The 26,376-nt window shown below is 53.3% G+C and overlaps 2 protein-coding genes across 2 annotated transcripts in view; both read right to left on the reverse strand.

Moving 5' to 3' along the window:
- LOC133277466 (hydrocephalus-inducing protein-like) overlaps nucleotides 1-9,185 on the reverse strand; it is a 43,938-nt gene extending 34,753 nt beyond the window's left edge. Inside the window, exons 1-7 of the mRNA XM_061469306.1 lie at nucleotides 9,173-9,185; nucleotides 8,165-8,366; nucleotides 7,224-7,395; nucleotides 3,876-3,975; nucleotides 2,655-2,773; nucleotides 2,063-2,286; nucleotides 557-624 (exon numbers count right to left, since the gene is read on the reverse strand). Of these exons, the coding sequence (XP_061325290.1) occupies nucleotides 557-624; nucleotides 2,063-2,286; nucleotides 2,655-2,773; nucleotides 3,876-3,975; nucleotides 7,224-7,395; nucleotides 8,165-8,366; nucleotides 9,173-9,185 (898 nt within the window). The remainder of the gene's footprint in view (nucleotides 1-556; nucleotides 625-2,062; nucleotides 2,287-2,654; nucleotides 2,774-3,875; nucleotides 3,976-7,223; nucleotides 7,396-8,164; nucleotides 8,367-9,172) is intronic.
- A 226-nt stretch (nucleotides 9,186-9,411) lies between these two features.
- LOC133277467 (hydrocephalus-inducing protein homolog) lies at nucleotides 9,412-12,644 on the reverse strand. The gene is made up of 5 exons (XM_061469307.1): nucleotides 12,571-12,644; nucleotides 11,796-12,090; nucleotides 11,045-11,244; nucleotides 9,843-9,967; nucleotides 9,412-9,452 (listed from the first exon to the last, which is right to left on the reverse strand). The coding sequence occupies exons 1-5, from the start codon at nucleotides 12,642-12,644 to the stop codon at nucleotides 9,412-9,414; spliced, it is 735 nt and encodes a 244-aa protein (XP_061325291.1).
- Nucleotides 12,645-26,376: the final 13,732 nt, after the last annotated feature.

Below are 26,376 nucleotides of genomic sequence, written 5' to 3' on the forward strand. Positions count from 1 at the left end.
GCACAGCCACCAGCTCTGCCAGCAGAGCTGGCCTTTTGGTGGGGAAGGAGGAGCCCACGTCTGAAGACATGGCTGCCCCATGCAGAGCTACTGCTTGGCCATGTTACCCGGGAGCTGACAACGAGTTGGCCTCGCAGCACTAATTGATTTCTCACGCTAACGGTCAGGTGGGGAAATGGTGCCCTTGCCTCACAACAGCAAAATTCACCCAGGGCACCTACAACGGGCCTTCAGCTCCCGGGAGAAAGACTTTCACAGTCATTCTGTTGCCAGGGACTGGGAGACTGGGGCTGGACTGACTGTGAGGGACACCAGAGAACACTGACTTTCTACTCCTTAGGTTCTATTTGAACCATTCAATTGGCTCCGTGCCGTTCTATCTGGTAATGTTTGAGCTCACCACGGCAAAATACTGCCTAGCAGCTGGCAGTCCTGCTTTTGACACGCTGAAGGTGGCTACGGAGGAACACAAGTGACAATGCTGTCCTGGCCAAGTGCTCCATTTGGGTAAGGCTCAGACCTCCCACCCTGCAGCCCAAGCCCAGGGCACACTCACCAAAGGAGACTTCACCGAAGCTGAGGGACGACACATTGAAATGAAATGCCGGCCCGATGACACAGCCGCTGTGAGGACAAAGGCAGACGAGACATTGCCTTGGTTAAAGAGAACTGCAAAGCCTTCAGCTTTCCTTGCCGTTGCGGTGGGTAAAAGCCGGCCTGAGAACCTCAGCGCCTTTCAAATCAACCCCTCACCCTCATGCTCAGCACAGCATCCAGGTGGACAGGAGGCAGCCAAAGCAAAGTGGTCAGCAGCCCATAGCTGCTGGTGGGGCTTGGGGCACAGTGTCGTGCAGGGTATGCCCCCAAGTTGGTGATGGCCTGAGGAAGGACACCAAACGAGTGACGGCTGCGTGCCTCACTTTCCCCATCTGGAACGTGTTGGACGCAGGGGTGTCCCCACTCAAAGAGGGTCAAGGTAACTACCCTTGCCAGCCACAGGTTTCCTGCTTTGGCATTTCTTAGCTGGAACTGCTCTTCCCATGGAGTACACGAGCACCTTTCTAAGAAGATCTTGATCCACGCAATCGTTACGGGGGCAGGACTTTGAGACATGAAGCCAGGGGAGCCCCAAACATCCCTTGACAACAGCAGCAACAATTCAACACAGTGGACAGTTGAAGCTGGGACGAAAGCATCAGCTTATCACCAGGGCACCAGCTGACACATCCAAGAGCAACACGTCTTAAACCACCCAACACAGAAGCGTCAAATCATCTACGGTGCAAAAGATTTTTAGGATCATCAAGTCCAACTGTCACCCCAGCACTGCCAAGGCCACCACTAAAGGGTGGTGTCACCGTGTCACTAAGGGCCTCATCTACACGGTTTGGGAACACTTCCAGGGATGGTGACTCCACCACTGCCCGGGGCAGCCTCTTCCAATGCCTGACCACCCTTTCGGGGAGAAACTCTTCCTAACATCCAGTCTAAAACTGCCCTGCGCAGATTGAGGCCGTTTCCTCTTGTCCTTTCCCTTCTTACCTGGGAGAAGAGACCAGCCACCTCCTGGCTCCATCATCCTTTCAAGTAGTTGCAGGGATAATGAAACCTGAACCCACCACACCACCTCACCTGCCCTTAAATTCATCAGACTTTGAGGCTCCAAATTCCAGAACTCACCAACATCCACCTGAATCACCACGTGAAGCTGCACAACACCCATTCATATATTTCATGGCTCATGCCAACCAATGCCAGCTCTGCCTCTCAGTTCAAAATCAAGGACCACAGCAAATGGTGCCTTCAACCCAAACTATTCCATGGCTCCCTCTTGCTGACAATTACACTGCATTTGCTGCTGCCGCTGTTGCAAGGAGTCAGGGTCAAACTGGAGTCGAGGTTAGCGTGGGCTCTTAGTGTGGGGATGCCAGGATGACAGCCAAGATCAAGACCTCAGACAGGCCTTTTCTTTCTCTGCTCCGTCAGCAAATGAGGGAGGTGGGACATGATTACCCAGAGAGAGCTACAAAGGTGACCACCAAGCTCTTAGAACCCGCCTCACCTCACAGTCAGCGTCAGAGGCTCAGGGGATCCCTTCACCCTGAACTGGAATTCTTCTGTGAACTGCCCCAGGACAGTAGCATTGAAGGAGATCCAGATGACCTGATGCTCGAAAGGCAAAAGCACGCCCTCCCGGGGGGCAAAGGTGAAGCAGGAGCCCAGAGCTCTCTCCGCATAGACCACGCCGAAGGGAGCCTCAAGAACTCCTCTGTTGAGCAGGATCACCTGCAGCAGCAGCAAGAAAGCAACACGGAAATACATGAGGAATCCTCCTTGCTTACAGAAGGCTCACTTCTTTCCTAATTTTGCAATTAACGTCTGTAAAAGGCAGAAGATGCTGAGCACTGCTGCCAAATACAAGAGGCCAAGTTCTGCCTCGGGGGGGGGGTTCATGCAAAGCAGGGATAACTTCACACAAATAGAGCCACTCTGGGCTTATTCCCCTGACACAGAGCAGTCCACTTGCCCTGCAGTGCCAAGGACCTGCTCAGCACCACCAAGTTCATTCAGACCCATCCCACAGCTCCATGAGGCTCACTGCTGCCCAGGAGCCATCCGCATCCACCCCATGCCCTGCGACCCGTCCTGCTCACCCTGTAGCTGTGGCTTGAGCCCACAGACACCTCCCCGATGCTCAGCTGCTCACAGCTGAGTTCCACCTGGGGCCCGACGCCTTCCCCGCTGATGCACAGGGGCAGCCTGCTCTCACAGCCTGTGGAGGGAAATCTCTGTGAGTGCAATTCCCTCTGCTACCCGGCAGTTCCCAGCTTGTCTCAGTGCTGCTGCCGGTCCCTGGGCTGCATGGAACCAGCTCTACGTCCTCCAGGAGAAGATAGGGGACCCATCTCATCCCTCAGGAGATACGGCTTGGGGCTGGGTTCTCCTTTCTAACCAACGGCCTGGGCTGGTGTCTCAGAGAAACACAGACTGCTTTGCGTTAGAAAGGACCTCAAGATCATCCACTTCCAATTCCTTGCCATGGACAGGGACACCTTCCACTAGACCAGGTTGCTCCAAGTCCCGACCAGCCTGAACTTGAACATTGCCACGGATGGAGCAACTTCCTTGGCCAGCCTGTTCCAGCGCCTCACCACTCTCACAGGAAAGAATTCCTTCTGTATATCAAAACTAAATCTCCCCTGTTTTAGCTCGAACCCACCACCCCCCTTGTCTTATCTCTCCAGTCCCCGATGAAGGGTCTCTCTCCAGTCGTGGAAAACCAGCCTCCTCATTGAGCAGATCACATAAGCCATACCCGTACTGCTAACGTACACATCCCTCGGTGCAAAGGCAAGCGAGACCTCGACGCTTACAGCCAAACTCCAAGGTGGGTCCTTTCCCTTAAATTTGCTACAGATGACAGAGCACAAGATCTTCAGGCTGAAAGCTGCTCTCAGCCACTGAAGCAGCCTAAGGTGCCTGAATCCTGGCTCAAACTTTGGATGAGGTCTCACTGCCATCCCATTCTACTCTGCACACAAAGCGAGCAGCACGAGGAGGAGGAGAGAGCCACGCAACAAAGACTCATCTTGGACGTAAATGGTCTACAGGGGCCTGGTGCTCCTTCACTAAAGCTGTGTTGCAAATGCTGCCAAACCCATGGCAGGAAAGCTTATTCCTTCACTGCTTTGTCTCTTCTGGCATCAGGAAGCCAGAGCCCTGCTCTCGGACAGGAGACCACCAGGAACCACAGGGACAGCGGCATGTGCCAGCACTGCTCTCTTGAGCCCTCCAGAACTACATGAGATCCGAGTGGGCTGGAAGAGTGTTTGTATCTCCTCTGTGGCAACAGGAGCAGGAGGAAGGAGCTGTACCTGAGATGTCACAGTAGACTGTCTCTTGGTAGACTCCGGCTTCTTTGGGCTTAAAGATCACGCTGATTTCAAGTGAAGAATTTGGCAAGATATCTCCCTCCTGAAACAGAAGTGACAGCAAACCATTTATCTTCAAACATCACATTCTTGTTTCCACTACAGCCCTGTAAGCCTTTCTTTAGAGCACCAGCAAAGAGCAAGGAGCAAGCGACACTTGTCAACAGAATTTATAGGAGAGCTTGCAAGCAGCTGTAGAAACACCTTCCAAAGTCCCTCGCCTTTACTGGCACCCGCAAGGGGCATTTTGTTACCCTCAGAAGAGATTGAGCTCTTGCTCAGGGATTTAAGTCTGGGCCACGCTACCACTTTCTGCAACTGTCTGCTGCTTCCTCAGGGTCTTCTCTCTCCGCTGCTCTCCCAGAGGATCCTGGCACTGGTGCTCAGTCCCAGGAAGCCTTGTCACACATTTCAGGAGGCATCCCTGGTTTCTATAGGCTCTCGCTTCCTGCAACTGGTTTAAGCAAAGGCACCTCTTACAGCCCTTCAGCCCTTAGCATTACAAAGACAGCTGACCTAAGTAGCTACACCTCTGGCAACTGTAATACTGCCCTACAAGAATTAAATATTTAGTTTACAGAAGCAGATAAAAAGAACAGAGTCGCTTTTCTAGCAGCACAGCCAGGCTTTGATTCTGCTCTGCCGTTGGGTATTCTCAGGAATTTGCCCAGAACGGCCTTGAACTGAGTGGAGCCTCCAGCACTCCTGCAGCATAAATATTCACTAGCTACGGTTCTTCCCACTGACACAGCACTTACAGCTTAGAGGACAGCCCCCACAAAAATTAAAGAGCTAGAGCATGGGAAGTTATTGGCCTCCAGCTGTAAAAAAATCCCCAATGCACAACCTGCTCTGAGTCAGGAGAACACGGCGAAGGACAGGTAGAGAAGAACCCTTTCAAACACCAACCGACCAGTAACTGGAAAAGTCTGAAAGAAGAAAGTCACTTGCAATCTTCTCAAAACCTAGAGAAACTCTCCGTGTGGGGCAGGAGACACTGCCCGTGACACAAAGCCCTTGCTCTCCCGGCCTCCTCCCATTCCTGCCTCCCCGTTCCTCTTGCCAGGGCAACTGGAGCTGGCTCAGTGCCTCAAGGCATCTGTCTGACTCTGCATTTGATCCTAGCCCCACATAACTCAAACTCAACATCACGACGGTGAGCTGCCACTGCACCAAAAAGTACAGTTTCAGCAAGAACCTGGAGAACACCGCAAAGGTGCATCTCAAACAGTGAGGACTCTAAAGGAGTTTCTCAGAGTGGTCAAGTCCCTAGGGGCATGATTTGCTCCATACCAAGACCACACCGATTGCTGGGATCATTCTGTACGCACTCGTTAACTAGTGCAGGAGGCAGCTTTGAGCTTTGGGCACGTGCCATTTCTTCCTTTACAAGCTAATCAGAGGAGGGTGAAGCACACAAACCCCCTTGCCAGGGATGATGTCTTGCCATCCGCCAAGCACCAGGAAGCCATCCACTCATGCATCACGATCCTCACAAGGGACACATCTCCATACATCCAAGGTGCTGCTGGGTCCCAAGGCACAGCAGATGAAACTCCTCTAAGGCACCTGAGGAACAAGCTTATGGACTAGCATTAAGGCCTCTCCTTTTCCAGGGATCAGCACAGCTCTCAGGAACAATGCTAATACAGCACCCCTACTGGAGCCTTGCATTCGTATCCTCGCTCCCAAGAGAACCGGCCCAGCAGTTAACAGGCTCAGGTCTCTTGAGCTCCTGACAGGAAATCACCATCCAGCGGGATTCAGCGTATCGGGGTGGAAACTTCTGGCAGTCCATCCACAGAGATGTTCCCTGCATTGGCAGTGAAGCTGTAAGCCAGAGCGTTTGACTCCAATGACGGAAGGCCAGGAGAAATCATCACTTTATCCTACTATTATTATTATCCTATTTATCCTACTAGTCCATGGCCAAACCCCATTCTTTAAAGACAGAACTATGATGGGAAACCCTTCGTCACTTCTCCCTTCATTCCTGCTCTATGGCAGGCTATAAAAGCAGAACGTTATTTCTCTCGGGAAATTCCAATAGGCTGTTGAAGAGGTTCTTCACGTGCCTGCTACTCCCCAGGAAAAAGAACTGCTGCATAAAAGGATGTCATAACACTGCACAAGACAGCAGGGGAGAGACTCGTGTAGGAGCCTGCTTTGATTCAGCCCTAGAGCAAACTGTGTCACAGAAACACGGCCATTTAGGAAAGGTTTCCACTCCCAGCTTGGGGCTTCATGTCGCTACATCATCACATCTTGATGTGGACAGGACTCGGCCAGAATTCCAGAGCTCCCCTTAATGCACCTCAGGAGCTCAAGAGCAGGTGAAGCTCATTGTGGAGACATAGTGACCGTAATGAAGCAGGAGCCCTGGGGCACACTCCAGAACCAGCTCTGACACACCACAGGATGCTCTGAATGCTCAGCTCAGCAGCTCCCACTCTCCCCGATATCCTTGCTGCTCTGACACACTGGTGGCTCTCAGCCTTACATGGGTTGCAGGAGCAACCGAGAAGAGAACAGCAGCCCCTTCCTCGGAAAACAAAATAAAACAAATAAACTAGTTTCACCCACTGTAAAAGAAAGAAGAGGTTGGGATTATTCCAGGCTTTACTCCAAGATGAGAAGGGATGTTGCACTGCTCAGACAGCAGGCATTCTTCATCCCAGACCATGCAACTATTCAGAACGACGGCTCTGGCTGATTGAAGGACATGGGCGTTTTGCTTGCATCACCAGGAAAGGGAGCACTTTTCTCTACCTATCTGCAGTAGAACTCAAAAAGCCTGTTTAAATCTGAGAGCCTCGTGTCCAGGCTCACAGACGACACTGGAAGGGAGACTCAGATGTGGTATACATCCAGGTTTTAGGAAGGGATTGCTGTTCCCGTGATTAAACCTGGGCTCAATGGGGGCTCCTTTCCACAGGGGACCATTTCATTCTGCAGGTCAGTATGTGAACCAACAGTGCACCAGTGTCCTTTCTTCAGCCCCATGCGCTACGTGGAAACGTGTCCTTACAGAGAATAACTGATAACCTCTGGCCACTGTGAAGACACTCACAAAGTGCCCTTAATTCACAGCCCTTGCAGCAGAGCCCAGCCTGGGGGCGGCTCTTGCTGCTGTTCAGAAAGGCTTTTTGCAACAAGCGCCCCCAGCCTCACCAGAAACCTGAGGTCTCCTCTCTTGGCACATCAAGCAGCTGACGTGGGATCTGCCAACGGACCTCATTCAGAGATGACAAGGAGGAGGAGCAGGAAGGGAGGTTCTCAGCCATCACTCACCATGGGCACAATGGTGAAAATATCATTGCAGAAAGGCACGGAGTCTCCCTGCACCTCTGTCCCCTGGTTCTGGGAGGTGCAGATGGGAAGGGAAGGCTGTTCTCCGAGAGGGCGCACCACCCCGTGCTCCTTAGGAACATCAACCAGCTTGTCCTCTTCCTGCCTCTGCAGCCTGTGCCATGGGAGAGACGAGCCAAACAGATAACTGAAGAAGCAGCACATTTGCAGAGCCTGTGCATGAGCAGCAAAGCACCTGGGGAGGAAGAGCAGCAGCTCTGCATGGGGCTGCCCTGAGACAGGGGCTCCCACATGGATCCCATTATTCCCCTCGTTCCCAGCACAGCAGGGCCTTTTACTCCTCACTGACAAGCTAACAAGAGGTTTCTTAAAGCTGGCAGCCCTCAAGAAAAAGCCTCCTGCACTGGGAGGAGGGGCCACAAACCAGGACACTGAAAGGCAATTCCCCAGCCTACAGCAGGTCGGCCTCCACCTTCTGGGCCAACTAAGCACTCTACCCTGCGTGTGACTGCAAAAGGAGCCTGCCAGCTTATCAAAGAAGAAACCGCTTGACTATCACAATAGTTGTGCCACCTGCAGCTCTTCAGTGCTACTGCTCAGTGCAGTCCCAGGTACCGAGTGCCGACACCTTCCTCAGCCTCACGGACCCTCCGTAGTGCACGGAGCTCTGAACTCAATAGTCTGCGGCTCCCAAATGTGAATTTGCCCTCTGAGGCAATCCAGGGATTGCAATCAACCTTCTCTCCCCAGAACATCATCCTCAGCTGTAGCACGGGTGGCACTGGAATGGCAAGGGTTAAGCTCCACGCTGTGCATGGCTTCATGGGCCCTAATCCGTTCAAAAGCCCCAACAGCCCTCTGAGGCTGTGCGTTAGTTTTCCCCTGGGGCATCTATCTTTCTGAGGTGAATCTCTCAAACAAACCTCAGCTTCTGCCGCTCCTCCTCTTCCTGATCAACAGAACGCTTCCACTGGAAGTGAGCCGTGATGGCACTCTGATTGTGGATGACCACGCATCTTTGGTTTGACAGCGTGACGGAAGTCTTCTCAACCGTCAAGGAGCTCTTGTCAAGCCTGATGTTGACATTTACAGCTCTTCCACAAAGGCTTTTGTGAACATCTTCACCTGGAACAAAGCAAAGGCAAGACTCAGCTCATCTCACTCGCTGATGGAAGTACAAGGAACAGAGCAATCTGCAGGCAACGGAAGAAAGAGCTGCAGCTTTGAGCTGCATCAGCAGTTCCCCGCACCTGGACATACATCATATCCTGACAGCTGCACACGGTACAGCATGAGGATGTCCTAGCACCACCTTAGGCACCTTATTCTGGGGGGGTGTTCGTGGAGGTTTATCCCCAAGGTGACAGCATTTACAGTGAGACTTTTCACTTCTGCCCAGCTGCCTTTGGGCCGCCATCCCACTCAGCTCACAGGGAATTCTACATCCAAGTCACTCAGTGACGCTGAGGACCCTCACCTCAGTCAACCCTTGCCCACGCTCTCCTGCAGGCAGGAGATGCCCCCGTGTCGTCTCATCCTCATCTCCTGGTCCTGAAAGATTGGGCAGAGCTCTCATCTCAGAATCCGAGCGGGAGCATTTGAAATGAAATGGAGAAGGGAAGAAGGAACAATGGAAAGCACAGAGCAGCTTCTGTGCTGAGCTCTGCACTTAAAAGGGTGCTACTGGGCCCTCAGATCCACCTGCCAACTCCTTCTTTTGCTCCTGCTACTCTCACAGCCGAGTGCCTCACCACTGCCAGCACGTCCTTCCTTGTCAAACGTGCTGCTGTTACCACTTCACCACTGGAGAAGTGAGTCCCTTCACTAGGGTAAGTGTCCTCTGGAAAGCTGGAGACTTCCAGCACCAGAGCAACACGCACAGCAGCACAGCCATTTCAAAGTGTTTCTCCAAGGTGGTCTTCACAACCTACCTTCAGACATCATTACCCCCCTCACATTACTGACTCCAGCCCTAGCAGCAGCTTGTTCATAAACCCCACCATTAAATAACTGCTGCTAACATGGGGGTTTCTACAGAATCATTCCCAGGCTACAGCAAAGCTCAGAGCACCCTAATGGCTACCGCTGCCACAGTTACTGCTCCTCACGGTCACAAGTCCTCAGCATGGCCCAGCTCTCAGCACAGCACCCACTGCACCCACGCGGCACATCACAAGAAGAGGGTCTCTACCTCAAAGGCCTTGCCAGGAACTGTAACACAACAGATCGGGATGAAAAGCAATGACCAGTCAGGAGAGCTCTACGGGACAGGTTGCAGGCTCTTCAGACAGCTCTCCTGCACGTTAAAAGCCATCTCCTTTTCAATCAGGCTCCTTGCTATGCACCCTTCTGCAATGGAGCACTCAGAATATTCACCGTCGCCCCCTGTGCACCGTGCTTAGGAAGATCTGCCGGCCTTGTTACAGGCTGAAATAGTCCAGCCCAGGAATATCTGGCAGCCAGCATGGAAGCTTTGCTCTACCCAGTGTGAAGGAGCCTTGCAGAAGGGATTCAACGGACAATGAAGCCATCAGATGATGACAGACAGTGCAGACACCGCTCTGTTTGGAAGGACACACAGAGGGTGCACCACGCACTTACCTGTGTCATAATGAACTATCATGGGACTGGAATAAACACCGGTCTTTGGCGGGTGAAATTCCACCGTGACTTGCATCGCTTCTCCAACGCCAAGAGTCCCAATGGAGGGATCCACAGAGAACGGGCTGCAAGGCAAAGAGAGAGATCAGGACTGTACGGGAGATCTGGGCCCTCCGTTAATTTTGCAGTCCACCTCACTTCAGCTCACTTGTGCAAGCAAGGAGCAAGCAAACCACCGTCGGTACAACAAAACCAGAACATCCAGGATCAGAAACAGAGCGGGTGACTCTCCCTGCTGAAGAGAACCAGACCTCAGAAGATCCCGGGGCATAACATGACCTCAGGCCCCCATACTCTGCACCCAGTTCTCAGTTCTCAGCTCTCCACCTCTGCACACGTGCAATCCAGTTACTCAGAATTCCACTTTTTTGTGGAGTTCACTTCAAACTTCTGTAATGCTTCCCATTTCTTTATTGCAAATCGGGACTGAAATAGTTCATTGCTGAAGTTGGGGAACTCCTAAAACCCTTGTCAAGGAGCTCTCGACACACGCTCTAGCACCCAAGCGAGTAGTTGGCAAGTGCATTGCAAATAGCAGGTCTTGGAGTATCTTTCACCTGCACCCTCCCTAGCTTTCTGGTTTGGGCTGTAGTCCAGTTCTGAAGGCACTGCCTGCTCCTCTCCACTTCAGAGCTCCTTCTGCTTAGGCATATTTGGTCCCAGGCATCAGACCAAGCCCACGGGAAAACAAAGTCCCCGCACCACACACTCGTATTGCCAGGGCCTCCACAGCAATTGCTTTCATCTATGATCTCTGCTTGCTAATGTAGACACAGCTGCTGATGAACTCTTCAGTGCCTCTCACCAGCTCATTGCTCGCCCATTTCTTGATGCTGCGTTTGGCCTCCGTGACCTGAGCCCCTCGAGCTCTCCTCTGCCACGCAGCACCTTCTTCAGCAGTCAAGCTGCCTTCCTACCTTGGCTCTTCCAATCTAACAGCATCAGACCTGCAAGATGCTGCCTTGGAGACACCACTGCACTGTAAAACTTGCTTGCAGAGCTTTCTCAAAACACTCTAAGCAATGGCAAACCCCACGGATCCTGCCCATGTCCAGCACCTCAGATACTCTGCCTCCTTTTTCTCACTGTTTACAACTCCATGACCACGCAACAGCGTCTGCACAAGACATGAGCTCCTTTACCTCAGAGTGGTGATGCTGTAGCAAGCCTCCCGATTCCCCACGTTGCGCACCAGCAGAGTTTTCTGGGTGCTGAACCTGACTGGACAGTTGGAGAAGTTCAGCTGCTCAGGGAAGTCCAGGCTGGCTCGGGCACCTATGGCTCGGATAGGCACAAAGAACTTCTCCCTCTCTGTGATGATGATAAGCTCGTCGAAATAATCCTGCAGGGAAAGAAACAATCTCAGCACAGTGCCTTTAGCACCATGCCCATGGCAGAAGAAGAGCTGCTGCTTTCTGGGACTCTCGCAGTAGCATTCCATAATGCACTCGCACTTTTTACCTTCATGGCCTTTCATGACACATTATTGCACAAGCAGGGGCAGCCAGGGACCATGGGGCAGGTCCTCTTTAGTTTTCTATAGGCATGCTGCTTGAGGATTGCACAGAGTATTCAACTACATTTAAGCAGCAAACAGAAGATGAGTAAAAGGCCATGCACAGACAGCAGACTCTCGGCCCTGAAGCCAACAGACATTACCTTAGATATTCCACCACGGAAGGAGAAAACAGCCTGAAACTGGCAAGAGCCTCCAGCCTACGGGAGCACAACCTTCACCACCAGGAAAGAGTCTCCCCCACGTCTAGATCCAGTGCAACCCTACTGAACCCAGCACCAGTTCTTCAAAACACACACCAGATGCCTGCTTTGGAATCCAGCCCTGCAGGTTCCCCTTCCCCTCAAGGCGCCATCTCTCGAGACCTTCAGTCTCACCTTGTTCTCATCAGGTCTGAAAAGGATGCGGTAGGTTGAAGACATGCCCGGTGCTACCTTATAGTCCTCATCACTCGGGCTGATCAACTCGAAGTAAGGAGAGTTCCCCAGGATGACGTTCAGCAGACGAGGAACCTGCAGGAAAGACACAGAACTATGATTTTGTCGCTTGTGGAAACATGAGAAGGGACCAGGACGGGCCACGTGCCATCCTTCCTTACCACCTTTCCAAAACACTTTTAGCTCTGCGTAACGCACAAGGGTGGACTTGAATCCCTTCTGCTTAGCTACATAGCTGCAGGACAGAGGCCGTAGGAACAACATGCCCTGCTGTGAAGGAAGCAGGAAGGAGATGCAGTACCTCAAGTCATTCAACAAGCCCAGAGAACATGCCTGCTTCTGCCTGCACACACCCGTGCAATCATGCCTCTGGAGGCGGAATGTATTATCTGAAGGCAACCCAGCGTGGGTTATACGGGGGGGGGGGGGGAGGGGGCGGGAAGGAAGTCACTTCTGACACACCAGCGTGGAGTGCGGCGGTCAAGCTGCGGTGCTACTCATGGGGGTGGACCAGCAAGAGAAGGAGACCACAAACACTCTGGCCTTCCTGAGAATAAAAGCTTACCTCAAGAGCAACCATCCCCAGGAGGAAGCAGATGGCAAAGAGAATTTAAAGGGGGCTGCAAAGCAGCAAGGGAGATCCATAACAAAAGGAAAGGCTGGTGCAGAGATGAGAACTAACGTGCCTGTATGAACCCCCACAGGCCGTGCCTACCAATGATGGTCCTCAAAGGCACTTTCTGCTTTGAGATAGGTGGCCAGCACTGCCTCACACTGTGGTGGCTTCATCACCGAAAGCCACCCTGAGCTCTCTGGAGGCTCTTGCTGCCTGGGGACTGCAGCCAGGCCTCTGCCAGTGCAGGAGAGCCACATTTCTGGGTATCCCTCCTCAGAGCCAGCCTTTCCTGCAGGCATCCTGCTGCAAGTGTCTGTCCTCTGCGATACCACAGGCACGGGGACAGCAAACAGGCATTCTCTAGCACACAGGCAGCAACCCCCCAGCACCCAATCCCAGCTCATAAAGTATAACAAGGAGACTTTGAATGACAGGCAGCTCCACTGATGAACACACGAGGCTTGGAAAAAAGGGAGGCTCATTCTGCACCCCCGACCCAAGCCTCATAACCCATGGCCAAGGCAGCCCTGGACGCTCTAAACACCCTTTGCTCCCAGCAATGCCCTGGGGCAGACAGCTCCAGGAGCCCATTTCCCACTGCAGCCACACGTTCCGGTCGCCAAATCCCTTGGCACGTGAGCCCAGGTGGCAAAGATCTTCAGCAGGAGCCACCCAGGGCACCTCTTGAGGGTGGGGAGGAGCAGCCTGAAGACAGGAAAGCAATTCCACAGCAAGTAGGCAAGAGCACTGAGCAGAGAGCGAAGCACTTCCGTACTGGAGTGATTACAGAGCACCTACTGGGCTCCATTACACTTTGCCTCTCCTACACTTTGCTGCTAGCTGCAGTTCTAGGGAGCAGACAACCTCAGCACCAGGCAGGATACATCAGTAGGACTCAGAGGAGTCTGGGGAACTCCTGAGACAGAGCGCAATGGTCCTTTTCTCCAGGACATGACCAAAACCCAGCAAAATTAGAACATGATACGCTCTCTTGGCATTATCATCTCTAGCTTTGCGCATTTAAAGATGACAAGGCTTTTCCTTAGAGCTGATCTTCCTTTTACACCAGGGCCGTCCAATGCCTGAGGTCGTACTAGCTTCACAACTAATACATTTGGGCTAAAATCAACAGTTCACACACTGCCTCCCCTTCACAGGGCATAGAAATCCCAAGCTGCAGCTGTACCCGCCTATTACGTTTTATTGGGAATGGCACCAACATCAGTGCAGATGTTGTTTTCCACTTGGGAAGCACGAATAGAGCAAATTCACTGCTTGCCTCTTCGCTGCTACTTGGCAAAGGCAAACATTCTGCGGTGCTGCATGGATGAGGGAGCAGCTGAAGCCAAAAGACACAGTGGGAATGAAGCAGAGCAGTAGGAAAAGAGAAACTGAGGCCCATTTTAATAAGCAAAGGCTACACCTACAGCAAAGATTGCCCAAAGTCACTGTGAAACACACCACTGGTGTCCCTTGGGCATAGGTAGCCACGCTGCAACTTCCCAGTATTCCCAAGCTATACCAGGAACGATACACAACTCTCTGGGGGTAACTGAGCGACCATACCTTCATCCTTTCTTGCCAAAGGGTCTTCCATGCTCCACCACGTCCCTGTAAAACCTGTTCTCTCAGGAGATAACTTTGACTTCTCTTGCTCTTCCTCCCCCTACATTAAGCCCTGACAGTGTCACTCCTTTTGTCCCCCTCTTTGTTTCTCCCAACAGGGGGATTTGAGGAGGGGGTTAATTCACCTGCACACTTCCACCTCCCCCGTGCCCTCCTCTCACGCACACATCTTGCTCTTTCTTACGCAACAGGAGCTTGAATTACGCCTGTTTCTGACCTTTCTCTGCTTCCAGCACACTTCCTGTTACGTACCGAGAGAATCCCTGTGTGGAAGAAAGTGCTCCGGGACAGGACACTCAACTCAGCCCCTTTCCTCCCTCCTGTCTTTTCCCATCAGCTTGCTCTTGGCACATGCCTCTCTGGAGCAAATGTTTCCCCAACTGAAATTCAAAAGCTCTCCATTTCCCCCTTTACAGCAGAGCAGAACAAAATTGCTGACATTTCTCAACTTTTCCCTGCTCAAGTTTCTCAGGACATCTCCAAAGGATCACAATCTTTCCAGCTCAAGTTGGAGACCTTCTGGAGCACATTACCCTGCCCGTGCTGGGATTCTCCAAAGAGAACGCACAGCCACGCTGCCTTAGAAACACCTGAGCAGAACTGAGCTAAGCTTAGCAGGAGCCTCAAGTGGCACCTCAAGTCCTCCCCTTTAACTGCTCCTGCTAAGCCAGCCTCTTTCCACTGCTCTTCTGAAACACCCGGCCTGGAGTGCTAATGCCAGCAGTTACAACTTACTCCAGCACAAAGTGGAGAAGACTCAACCCCTGTGCTGTGACAGGGAGCTGCACACACGTGGCTGAACAGGCTGAGAGAGGGAAACATGCCCTGCCAGAAACCAACATTAACCAAGGAGCCAGCGGGATACGCTGCGCACTCGAGGTAAAGCATGACAGCAGGCAAGAACTGCACAGCCCTCGACATTCCCATCAGAGCAGGGCTTTCAAGGGCAAGCACGCTGGCTCAAAAAACTCCTTTGGCTTAGATACCACCAGTGCACGGCCAAAACCAGCGGCAGAACCCCCAGCACGGGAACATTTCCCCCATTTGCAGAATAACGCTGGTGAGACACTGGATTCTGCATGCGATGTGCTGCAGCAGGTAACTTGCTCTGCTGCACACCGTGTGAATTCCACTGCTCTCCTCCTCCAGCCCAGTGCTCAACCTCCACAGCCCAGCACTTACCCTGTCCGTGTTCCTCAGAGCTAGCGCCGCTATGTAGAACTGCTGGGGAACGTAGTTCTCAAACACCACCTCGGATGGGAAAGGCTGGAACAACCTCTGGTCCACGTCAACTGCTGACAACTGCAGACGCAAGACAGAGCAGAGAGAGCTTCAGCTGCTGGCAGAAACATCGACGAATGAAGATCCCACACTGATCTCCGGTAAATACAATCTCTTGGCGAGTACATCTGCCCAGCTCACACTAGGAGATGGCAGCTCACCCACCTCTGCTCTCAGCTGAGCAAAGCTTTCTGGACCAGCTTGAGCAGCCTCAAGCTAAGAAGCTCTTTTGGAGGCTGTTTCTCCACGTTGCCTTCTCCAAAAGGAAAAGCAGCGCTCACCTCCAGCAGAGCCCTCTGCTAAGGTGCTCACTCAGCTCCAGACACTTCCTGGAACAGCCACGAGCACTCGGGGAGCAAGCAAAACCCACGAGTTTCCATGGGCCTCCACAGGAAACAATTTGCGGGTGAACTTCCCCCTGACGCAGCAAGACTGAGTCCCACGCATCCCAAGTATCTTTTTTTTGATGTAGAGCCCAGAAACCAGTTGCAAGACACCAGTACCAGGGAGGAAAGGCCAACAAGAAAGTAACAGGGCAGTCGGGAAACAGACAAATGAGGTGAATGCTGGATGGGGATGAAGTTCAGCTCTTTCCCCAGCATTACTGGGCAACTGGAGCTAGACTGTAATTCGTATCCCCTTTCCCCGTGAGCTTGAAGTTGATGCTTCTCTGTATTCTATTACTGCTGGTTTATTTAATACTGCTGCAGAAGCAGCTCTGAAAAAATACACACAAAGACCAAACGCTGACCCAGCAGAGGCATTACTTGCAGATAATTCCTCCCTGCTTGCTCTCCCCTCTCCCAGCTGCACTGCTGCCACTCGAGAGACACAGGCAGGTCTCCTGCTTCTCCACGGTCAGGCTGAGGCCAGTAGCTGTAGCACTGCCAGTCATTTGGGCGCCCGTCTTACGTGTTCCCACCTCGTGCGCTGTCTGGGGCAACCCTTAACTGATGTGATACAGGTCTCTTGCTGGCAACTTTCTGCTCAACAGCCTACCTCAGTCATGCACCCACCTGGACTGTGTGTTAGAATGAGCAGTCCTGCAAGAAAAGCAGCTTTAAACATCCATCTAGGAGAGCACTGAGCCAGGTAAAGCGCATCCACTCTCCTCTGCCCAGGGCGATTCCCCTGGGTAGCCAGCAGACTGAAAACTCAAACACCCTGGAAGGGTTCCACGCCTTCTTACAAACCAAAGCATTAATGCAATTGGGTTTGTTACGGCTTAAGTAATTGCCACAGGCCCTCAGCCTTCAAAGGCCACTACTGCCACCATTGAGGGAGTCCTGTCACCCCATGCACGGGGCACTTGACTACACCAAAGCAAGAGGTGGCTGTTTGAAGAGCAGGATGAGGAACAGCAGCTCCTGCCCTTGTCTCCTGCCCCAGCCCTCCCCCACTAGCATGCTTTAGCGACGGTAGCTCAACTCCAGCAAAACCCACCAACTGCAGGAGAGCTTCCACTGGCTTCGTGCAGATAAGGACTTCAATGGCTCACTGGAGAAACACGGTTTGCTTTTCCCCCAGCAGAAAGAACTCCACCACCACCAGTTGGAAATGACAACAGGACCTAATCACCAAGCTGCTCGGGTGAGCTGGAGGCAAGCCTGCCCCAAGCACGTGCCCTCTTCAAATGTCACATCAAACAGCAAGGAAAAGGGCAGGGAAAGGCTACCTTTTGATGGGAGACGTCACCCACGTCCCGAAGCTGGAGAGGCCGGCGCCGCCTCATCTCCCGAGGGCTGGCCAGCCTCTGCTTGCTGCTGAGAGACTCTTCTGCCTCTCTGACCACCTTTGGATTACGAGATGCTACCACTCTGCTCTGGAATCCATCCGCCCTTCTGGAGGACCTCAGGGGCCGCGGGGTCTTGCCACTGGCCATGTCGCAGAGGTCACCTGGAAGAAGCAACAGTTGGACAATCCACAACCCCAGAACCTTAAAACCCTGGACCCGTGGAACCCCGCAACCTTAGGGAAGGGCCCTTAAAACTCACCCAGTTCCAACCCCCTGCCACGGGCAGGGACACCTTCCACTAGACCAGCTTGCTCCAAGCCCCTGTGTCCAACCTGCTCTTGAACGTTGCCAGGGATGGGGCAGCCACAGCTTCTCTGGGCAACCTGTGCCAGGGCCTCGCCATTCCTCGCACACCCAAAGGACTCAGCTGTGTCTCCAGCCTCTGGCATCCTTCCTAAGCAGAGAACACGGGGCCTCCCCACCCTCACTCATCATTAGACCATATTTAGGCTCCAGTCATAGACGGAAAACCCCACAACAAACAGCCCCTGAGCCAAAACAGCCTTTTGCTCTGGGGGCACTCCCACCAGCCACAGAGACACTCCAGGGGCTGCTGGCACTTCTCACCCTTTCTGCAAGGAGCCTGCTCCTGTTTCTAACTAACGCAGCACACAGCTCAAGACCCTGATTAAGAACTAGAGTTTCTCAAGGCTACTTTGCCTGCTTGAAGGTACAAAGGTTATCTGGCAAAAAACGCCTCCTTCCAGGCATCAAATCACCCCACTGCCCAAGAGCATTTCTCTGTGTCAAAGGACGCCCTCATTTCCGCTTCTTAACACCCAAACTCGAGGCTTCCTACAGGCATTCCAGGCTGTCACAGCAGGAAAAAAGCAGGAAACCATCAAAGGCACATGAGCAATTAGCTCAAATCTAAGTAAAATCCAGGATGATATTCCCTCCCGCTTCCCTGTGTTCCACATCACCTCTCTTGCGTGCACTTACTGCGCACACACAGCAAGACAGCATCTAGGCAAAGATGGCCATTCCCTGCCCCTCGACTGTTCCCCACGCTCTGCAAGGCAATGCAATCACCTCATTCCTTTACTCCCAAGGCAGCTACAGCACTGCACGTGTTTGTGGTGCTGGGCCCTTCCCAGCTTCAGGAAACAAGGCTACCGTTCCCTTTTGTTCTTGCAAGAAACACCAGAGCTCTGCACCACCCTATGGACAGGAGGCCCTGCTGCAGCAAGAGCTGGGATTTAGAGGTGGAAATAACTCCTTTTCAGGGGAGAAACCTAACGGGGATGATCCAACATTGATCTGGATTTGAGTGGTTTCTTACCGGGTCTTGAGAGTAACGGGCTCATTCGTTCCAATTCTCCAAACTGTGATTTCACTTCACTTGAAAGGAAACCTGTCGTCACCCCCACAACGCTTATTTCCAGAGGGCTTCCAACCTCCACATCCCAGCCAGCCCAGCAGCTTCCCCCCGAGCCCTGGAGCAAGGCTCTTCCACAGCCGCAGAGCCCGCAGGGACCAACCTCCCAGAGGAGCAGGAAAGGAGCACAACGGAGCAACGGGGCACATCTCCGTGCAGGGGCAGGACAAAGCAGCAACCAGGACACAGCACCCCTCCAGCCCCCCCCGCCCCCTGCCGTGGCTCCCTGCTCCCCACCTCAGACAGCCAAGGCTCCCTTTGCTGCAGGACCTACAGCCTAGCTCCAAGTCTCTACCATCACTGCAAGCTGCACGGCAATTGCAGAGCCCCTCCAAGCCCTTCTACTTGCCCAGCCCTGCTCTTAGCCCAGGGACATTTAAATCCTGCCGGCTATCACACAACTGCCCCATCCCTGCTGCCAACGGAGCCGCCTCCTCCCTGCTGCCCAGGGCCAGACGCTACCTGAGGACGGGTGATTCACGCTTCTCCTGGAGGATTCCTCCGGGCAGGGCCCAGCCTTGGCTCCTGAATGCCCTCGCGCTGCTCGGCAGCTGTGGGCAGCTGGAGGGACAGGAGCTGCCCAGGGACGCCTCGGGGTGGCTGTTGCCCACCAGCACAGAAGATAACTGCTGCTGGGCTGCCAACAGCCAGGGGAACCTGGGCAGCAAAGGACAGGGCGTGGACCTGGGCTGCCCAGCCCCTCTCCTCAATGCTCTGCCTTTGCCACCTAGGGCAGGCTTTCACCAGCGCCTCGAGGAAGCAGAGCTCAGAGCCTCACAGTAGCTCAAGCCTGCTCCTGTCTCAGCGGCTGAGCAACTCCTGCTCTGACTGCGCCACGGCTGCTGCTCGCATTTAACAGCAGCAGCTCCCCTCTACGTCACAATAGGCGAGCTCCACACGCCCTGTCAAGAAGGTGCTCACCCCCCCGCACCGCTTCCACACCAAGGCCGCCACCACTTGTGGCTCTGGCATTTCTCCAGCTCCAGCCTGGAGTGGGGACCGTGCTTCCTGCCTCCAGCTCTCTCGCTATCACTCTCGGCCACCTTGTCTCTCCTCTGCTGGCTTGCTTCCACGGCCACTGCAGGGCCTTGCTAAAGTTACAGCCTCGCAGATCCCTGCAGCGCCCCCCTACGCCTTCAAGGTCTCCCCGCAGTGAAGGCCTGCAGCAGGATTCAAGTGCACCTCACAGCAGCATTTCTTCACGCTCCGTCAGCGTCAGATCACTTGGTTTATACACTGCAGAGGAGACAATCATTTCTCTGCTTCAGGAGGAAAGAAAAAAGCCTCCACACTAACTACAAAGCAACGATTTCATTCCGACTTCGCTGGCCCTGCTGAGCACCCATCGATGACTTTGGACCCATTAAGCCTGCGCACACGGGCACACGCACCAGCCAAGGCCACCCAACTTCCCGGGGCATCTCAGCTGCCAGGAGCTTCACACGTTTGCCGCACAGCGTTTGCCGGAAACAAAAGCTATCCGTGAGACTCTCGGCCACACGCAAAGCAAATCCTCACATCGGCTTGGCGGGGAACGTGGAGCCCTCAGTTTGAAACCAACACGCACCAGCTGGGGCTTTACAACCCACTCAGGGAGGATAGGAGCCCCGAGTGCTAACTGGCTCTCCAGGCAGCCAGCCTCTGGAAACACTCCAAAACATGTCCCGCATGAACGTGTCCAGCCACGAATCCAGGTGGAAACTGGAGAGCTCAGGCAAAGACACCTCAGGTGTGGCACCCTTGTGTGCTGAAGGCACCAAGACAGAAGCTCTCTAAGGAAAGGAAACCTGTGACAAAAGCTCTACCACAGCTGAGATAATGAACAGGAGACCAGTAGTAGAGCTTCCTGCTATTTCTTTGATAACCTTCAACTGCCAGCCGACACTGAGACAGCCCAAGCTCCCTTCAAGGCTCTGCTGGAGGCTCCCCCGCTCCACATGCCACCATTCACAACTGCGCCTCCTGCCTTCAGTCCTTACACTACTACTGTCCCTTCCCACCTGCCTCTCCCGGCGTCTGCTCTCCGGATCCTGACTTTGCAGCTCCCTTTTAACCTCTTTTGTCCTGGCACCTGGATGTCATTTCAGAGACTCAAAGAGTCATTTAGCTTGGAAAAGACCCTTACGAGCAAGTCTAACCCAGTGTTGTGCTTTAAGGCCAGACGCTAAGTCAGACCCATGCAGCCGCTCACTCACTGCCCCCCATCCCAGCTCAGGCTCCCCCGAACACCAGCTCCTTCGCACCCAGCACTGCCAAGTCCACCACTAAACCCTGGAGCACCGCATCTACGGGTCATTTGAATGCCCCCAGGGATGGTGACTCCACCACAGCCTTGGGCAGCCTGTTCAGGGCTTGACAGCCCTTTCTGGGAAGGAATTTCCCCTAATAGCCAACCCAAGGTTTTCTTTTCCCTTCACACTAGGAAACCATTTAACCCAGCAGCTGCAACCCTTTGTGTAAATTTCAGAACATTCAAGAAGTTACTCCCAGTTCGGGGGGAATCTCTGACACGAGCAGGGCAGCAGCCGAGGCTGTGACTGCCAGCAGACAGTGCACACAAAGATGGGTGCATTCGGGACGGAGGTTCAGGCCCAATTCCGCAAGGTACCACGTCTCACTTTAAACAAGAAAGGGGACAGATGTCAGGGGCACTGAGAACTCTGCACTTACAGAATGGTTCGACAGTCGCTCCTGGGGCTGACACTGCCTTCACCCTAACTGCCTTGGCCTCGTGTCTCCACTGGCAGCTAAAAACCATCTAAGTCACCACGATACTGAGGACAGAAACATCCTTCAGTACCCCCACACTGCAGGACCAGGGCTTAGTCAAAGTCACACAGGCAGAGCAGGGCTCAGCCTCTCTTCCCTCACACCCAGCTCTTCTCCCCCTCCTGCCAGGGCCTTCTCCATGCCACCCAGCACCACAGGACACTACAGGCTAGGGAGTACAGGGTCCTCCTCTCCTCCTCCCGAGATACAGAGCTTCCTTCAGAGCCTGAGCAGCAGCACCTACAGCCCAGCAAGATCCTCCCATGGTCAGCTCCAAGGGCCACACTAAGTGCCACAGGCGCTCCTTCCCTCCACCTTCTCCTGACCAAGAGAAAAAACAGCAAGCACGGCCTTTACCTGCTCCATCACAGCTTGCTTGGCATTTGCAGCTTCAGACATCCCCTGGCAGCTCCATTTGCAGCAGGACTGCTCTCCTTGGCTCCTGCCTTCACAGCAAGCTGCTCATCCACAGCAGGGCTACCACTTCTGCTGCGAGGCACCTTCAAACACCAGCATGTGCTTCTGTGATTGGAAGCAAGGGAGAGAAAGATCAGACCAGGAGACACAGGGAGGGGACAAGCCCAGCCCATGACGGGCCTTTCAACCTGAGCCCACAGGAGCACTGGGCACAAGCCCAGCAGCTACCAAGCCCCACAGGCTCTTCAGAAGCTGTGAAAGGAGCAGCTTGCCTTATTTCTCACTTGTGAAGCACTGCAGGGACAGGCCTATCTCTTGCTGCTCCCAGGCAGCTAGGGCAGCTCCCTGCAGCACACACGCTGTGCTGAGAGCTGCTGGGCAGGCTGCAGGCACCAGCCCTGCTGTGCAAGGAGCTTCCAAACTGAAGCAGGCACCAAGAAATAAAAGCAAAGCTGAATGTGGCTTTACCTGCTCCAGGCAGGTGCCTTCACAGGCCCATTACAACCATGCAACAGCCACAACCCTCTCAACTCAAGCCAAACCCCAAAGCAATCGCTGCTCGCTGAAGAAGGGACCACTGCATTGCCTTTTGCTTAGCCAGCTCTTTGACTGCATTTGTACCTGAAAGTCTTTTGCCAAAAAGACTGGGAGTTTTGTCAAAGAACAGCCCTGCAGAGGCTCTCCTGGGCTGCAACCCGAGCCAGGGCTTTGATTTTAGAAGACAAGACAGCAGCCACACCCAAAACCACACAAACAAACAAACCAAAGAAAGAGGATAAAAAGATGAAAAGACAGGCACCCAGTGGGTCAGGAGCAGCCACCTTGGCAACTGTGACCATCGACACAAGCATCTCTGACTTTCAAGGCTCAGAGCTGCAGGACAGACCCACTCGATCTGGAGCCGTCAGCCTCACTGCAGGGGTTTTGTTTCCCATTACAAGGTCTGTTACAGGAGCAGCTCAAGGGGGTGCAGGTTTCATTTGAGCAGCCTCTCCCTGCCAAGGATGAAAGCAAGGACCCCAGTACCCCATTGGTGACTTCCTCTCACACTGGGAAGTCTTCTCATTAAAAGGGAAGAGAGGGGATGGATGGAAACGGAAAAGGAAGCCGGAGGCTGCCAGCCACTGGCCCATCCTGACTCCATCCCTCTCCCCACTGCAGCAGGAGCACAACTGGCTGCTCTTGGAAGGACAACAAGGCCATCGGGAGACAAGGAGGATTTCAGGTGGGCAACAGACAGCAGGAGCAGACGAAATCTTGGTCAAGAAGAGCTCCTTTTGTCAGGAAAGGACAGTCCTTTCCTGTCTGCCATCAGGAAAGACGACACATGAGGACTGTCTGGAAGCCTCCCGTCCCTGCAAACAGCAAGGGGTGCTTGTGCTGGCCCAAAGAGCCACGATGCCCAAAGCCTTTCTTTCCAGCATGCCTCTGCCTCCCAGCACCAGCAAACCCTGGAGCAAAGTCCCTGTATGGGAGCTGAGATCCCCAGCAGGGCCTGCAGGAATCTCACGCTCCCAGCTCCCAGCCTGTAGCTCGGGTATTCCAGCATTCCAGGAAGCCTCAGCACACCCAGGTGATGTCCTAATCCCAAGAACATAAGAGAAGCTTCACAGAGCCACCACCCTTCCTGTGGGGGTGGGCCTTTGCTTCATTCCTGTCCCCAGGGCAGCCCTGCAAAACTCTCCCTTACAAAGCAGCACAGGGACTCCAAGAGCAGGGGAGGTGGATGGACCAAGGGTGACACAGCAGGTGACAAATTTGCGCTTGTCTAATTACAGCTCTGCCAGGCACCAGGCAAGGGGGTTGATCTCACAGGGAACCAACTTTCCTACCTGTGAGGCAAGGCCAGCCCTACCTGCTTGGGAGCAGCAGAGTCACAAGGGCTGGCAAACAACTCGCACCCAACACAGTGCTGTGGGTACTACGGAGAGCCTGATCTACCCCCTCTCTCTGTAATCAGCCTCTCTAACACCTCAAACAACATACGCAATGAGCTTTCGTAGCAGAAAACGGTATCTTTTACCAGACTAACTCACTGGGAGCAACAAGCATGGCTGACAAACCTTAACTTACCTTTCAGCACGCTGCCTGGACCAACATGTCTTTAAAACAGGTGCCTGCAGCAGTCCTGAAGGCAGACAGAAAAGCACCTCAGCTTGGCGGGTAGAACAGACGATAATGCGCAGGAAAACTAACGTCTACCTTTATGACACATCAGCTTTTCTCCAGCAACTGCCTACAAGCAAGGTCTTGTCCCACGGGGGACACAAGGTTTCACAGTCCAGATCTGCTGTGGGCTTCGATGCCCATCACATCTGCAGTCAGGTTACAGCTGCTGCCTCCTGCCTCGGTCACCCACCTAAACACCTTCAAGAGGGACGTGGAAGGGCACCGAGCATCCAGCTGGTGTCTTCAGCGCCCTCTATTGATGAAGAAAACCAGAACAGGGCAAGGAAAATCAGCCGCATCAGGGCAGCCCTTTCTCCAGCCTCCCTGGCAAAGGGAGCTGAAATGCAGCTGGGGAGGAGCATCCACTTGGCAGAGAAGGATTTCTCCTCCCCAGCGAGCAGCACTTGCACGGCAGCAGACAAACTGGCTGACATCTACAGAGAGCTCTGAAGGCACAGAATCCTCTAGAAATGCCAATCCTTAGTCCTGCTCTTCCTGGCCCACCAGGCTTCTTTGTCTCCCACAAAAGCTACGAGACACCACAACTTACACACCTCCTGTCTCCCTGAGAACTGATCCTGCGCTCGTCCTCCTTGACTTCACTGTCCATTTGAGCCCACAGCACAATTTCAAGGCCTAGAAACACCAGGCACAAAGTGAAAACAAAGGGCAGGCATAGTGCACCCCTCCTGGGGACGTAGGCCCAACAAAACCCCTCTCTCGTTACCGTCATCATCCAGGTAAGCCTGAAACAGCTGCTCCTGAAGAGAGAAGCAACACAAGCACCTCCCGCCACATCCCTCCAAAGCCCTGCTCGGTCCCTGCTGCCACCATGGGCTCCCTCTGCCTTCCCAAATTCCCCCCATGACATCCCCGCTGCCCCAAGTCTACCTACAGGTCCATCTGGCAGCTTCACAGCACAGCAGTTGTCTTGCCAGTGAAAGTCATTCGTCTAGAAGAGAAAAGGCAACCAGCATCTGCTTCCCCAGCAGCGCTTGCAGCCGACAGGAATACTGCCACATTTCTACATGCTTTAGAATGCTTCTTTCCTCTCCCTTTCACTCCTCAAAGCACACCACATGGGTCATCGGCAGGATCAAGCACAGAACCACGCCAAAATTCAGGTGAAAGAGACTTTGCGTGTCCCCGGCCTAACGCCTCCGCACAAACGGACTGTGCAGGGATGTGTCCAGCAATGTGAAATCTCTCCTAGCATGGACATTCCCTGCTTCCCGGAATCACGTAAAACTTTCATCTCCCTTTACAGTTACCACACAGTCACGGTCGTCCTCAACCTTAGCACAGCCAAACGACTCTAAACATGGCACAAAATCAGTGAAAACAAGCAGCACATCTCTCAGCTTTAATGCAACTCAGAACAAAATCCCCACAGCATTTTCACTCAGAGGAGTACCCAATTCATCCAAGCCTCAGGCAACTGATTTCAAAATGTTACGCTGGCTCCAAAAAAACTTCTGGTTTCAGAAAAATCATGTCGCTCACAGCTAATCACCGGGCCTACATATCTGTCCTTCACTGGAAACCTGCAACAGCAGGGCTGCAAAACTAAACTGACCTCAAGTTTGCACGACTCTCGGGCACATCACAACCGACTTATACTGAGACACTTCATCAGCTTTCACCCCAAACCACATTTGCCAAAACCTGGCAGCCTCAGCGAAGGTGGGAGTCATCAGACGATCTCCCCAAAGTTAAACACGTTCCTCCTGTGCTTCCTTACATATGCCAAAAGTCACAACAGAAATTAAGTGTCACTTCTCTCCGAAACCTGGGCTCAAAAGAGAGACAGGACAAAGCAGCATTCTCACCATTAAAAGGACAAGTGCCATTCCTAACTTTGAAACTCCTGCCATTAAGCAGTAGGCATAATAATAACAATAATCATAACAGACGCGCCAAACCGCATCCTTTATTGTTAACAGAAGGAGCAGCTGCTATCAAAGCATCCTTTCTCCCATCACCTCCCTGTGTCTGCCAAGAAAAAAGCTCCAGCCTATATGGGGCATCAGGACCCACCGGACATGCATTTCCTTCAGTTTAGAGACCTGCCTTTGCGCGGAAGGGTGCGCACACATTTTTGGGGGGATACTTCCAAACAGCTGGATTCCAGTTCCCCACCAACTCAGTCCACGGGATCTTGATGTGCACAGTCAGAGAATCGGAGAATCAGAGAATAGTTAGGGTTGGAAAGGACCTTAAGATCATTTAGTTCCAACCCCCTTGCCACAGGCAGGGACACCTGGCACTAAACCGTGTCACCCAAGGCTCCGTCCAGCCTGGCCTTGAACACTGCCAGGGATGGAGCATTCACCACTGCTTTGGGCAACCTGTGCCAGGGCCTCACCACCCGCACAGTGAAGAATTTCTTCCTTCTAGCTGACCTGAACTTCCTCCAGTTCACTTTAAGCCCATCACCCCTCGTCCTGTCGCTACCGTCCCTGACCAAGAG

The sequence above is a fragment of the Pezoporus flaviventris genome, unplaced genomic scaffold (genome assembly GCF_033815535.1).
Source record: "Pezoporus flaviventris isolate CSIRO_AGI_PZ_B2104156 unplaced genomic scaffold, CSIRO_AGI_Pfla_v1 ptg000056l, whole genome shotgun sequence".
NCBI lineage: Eukaryota > Metazoa > Chordata > Aves > Psittaciformes > Psittacidae > Pezoporus > Pezoporus flaviventris.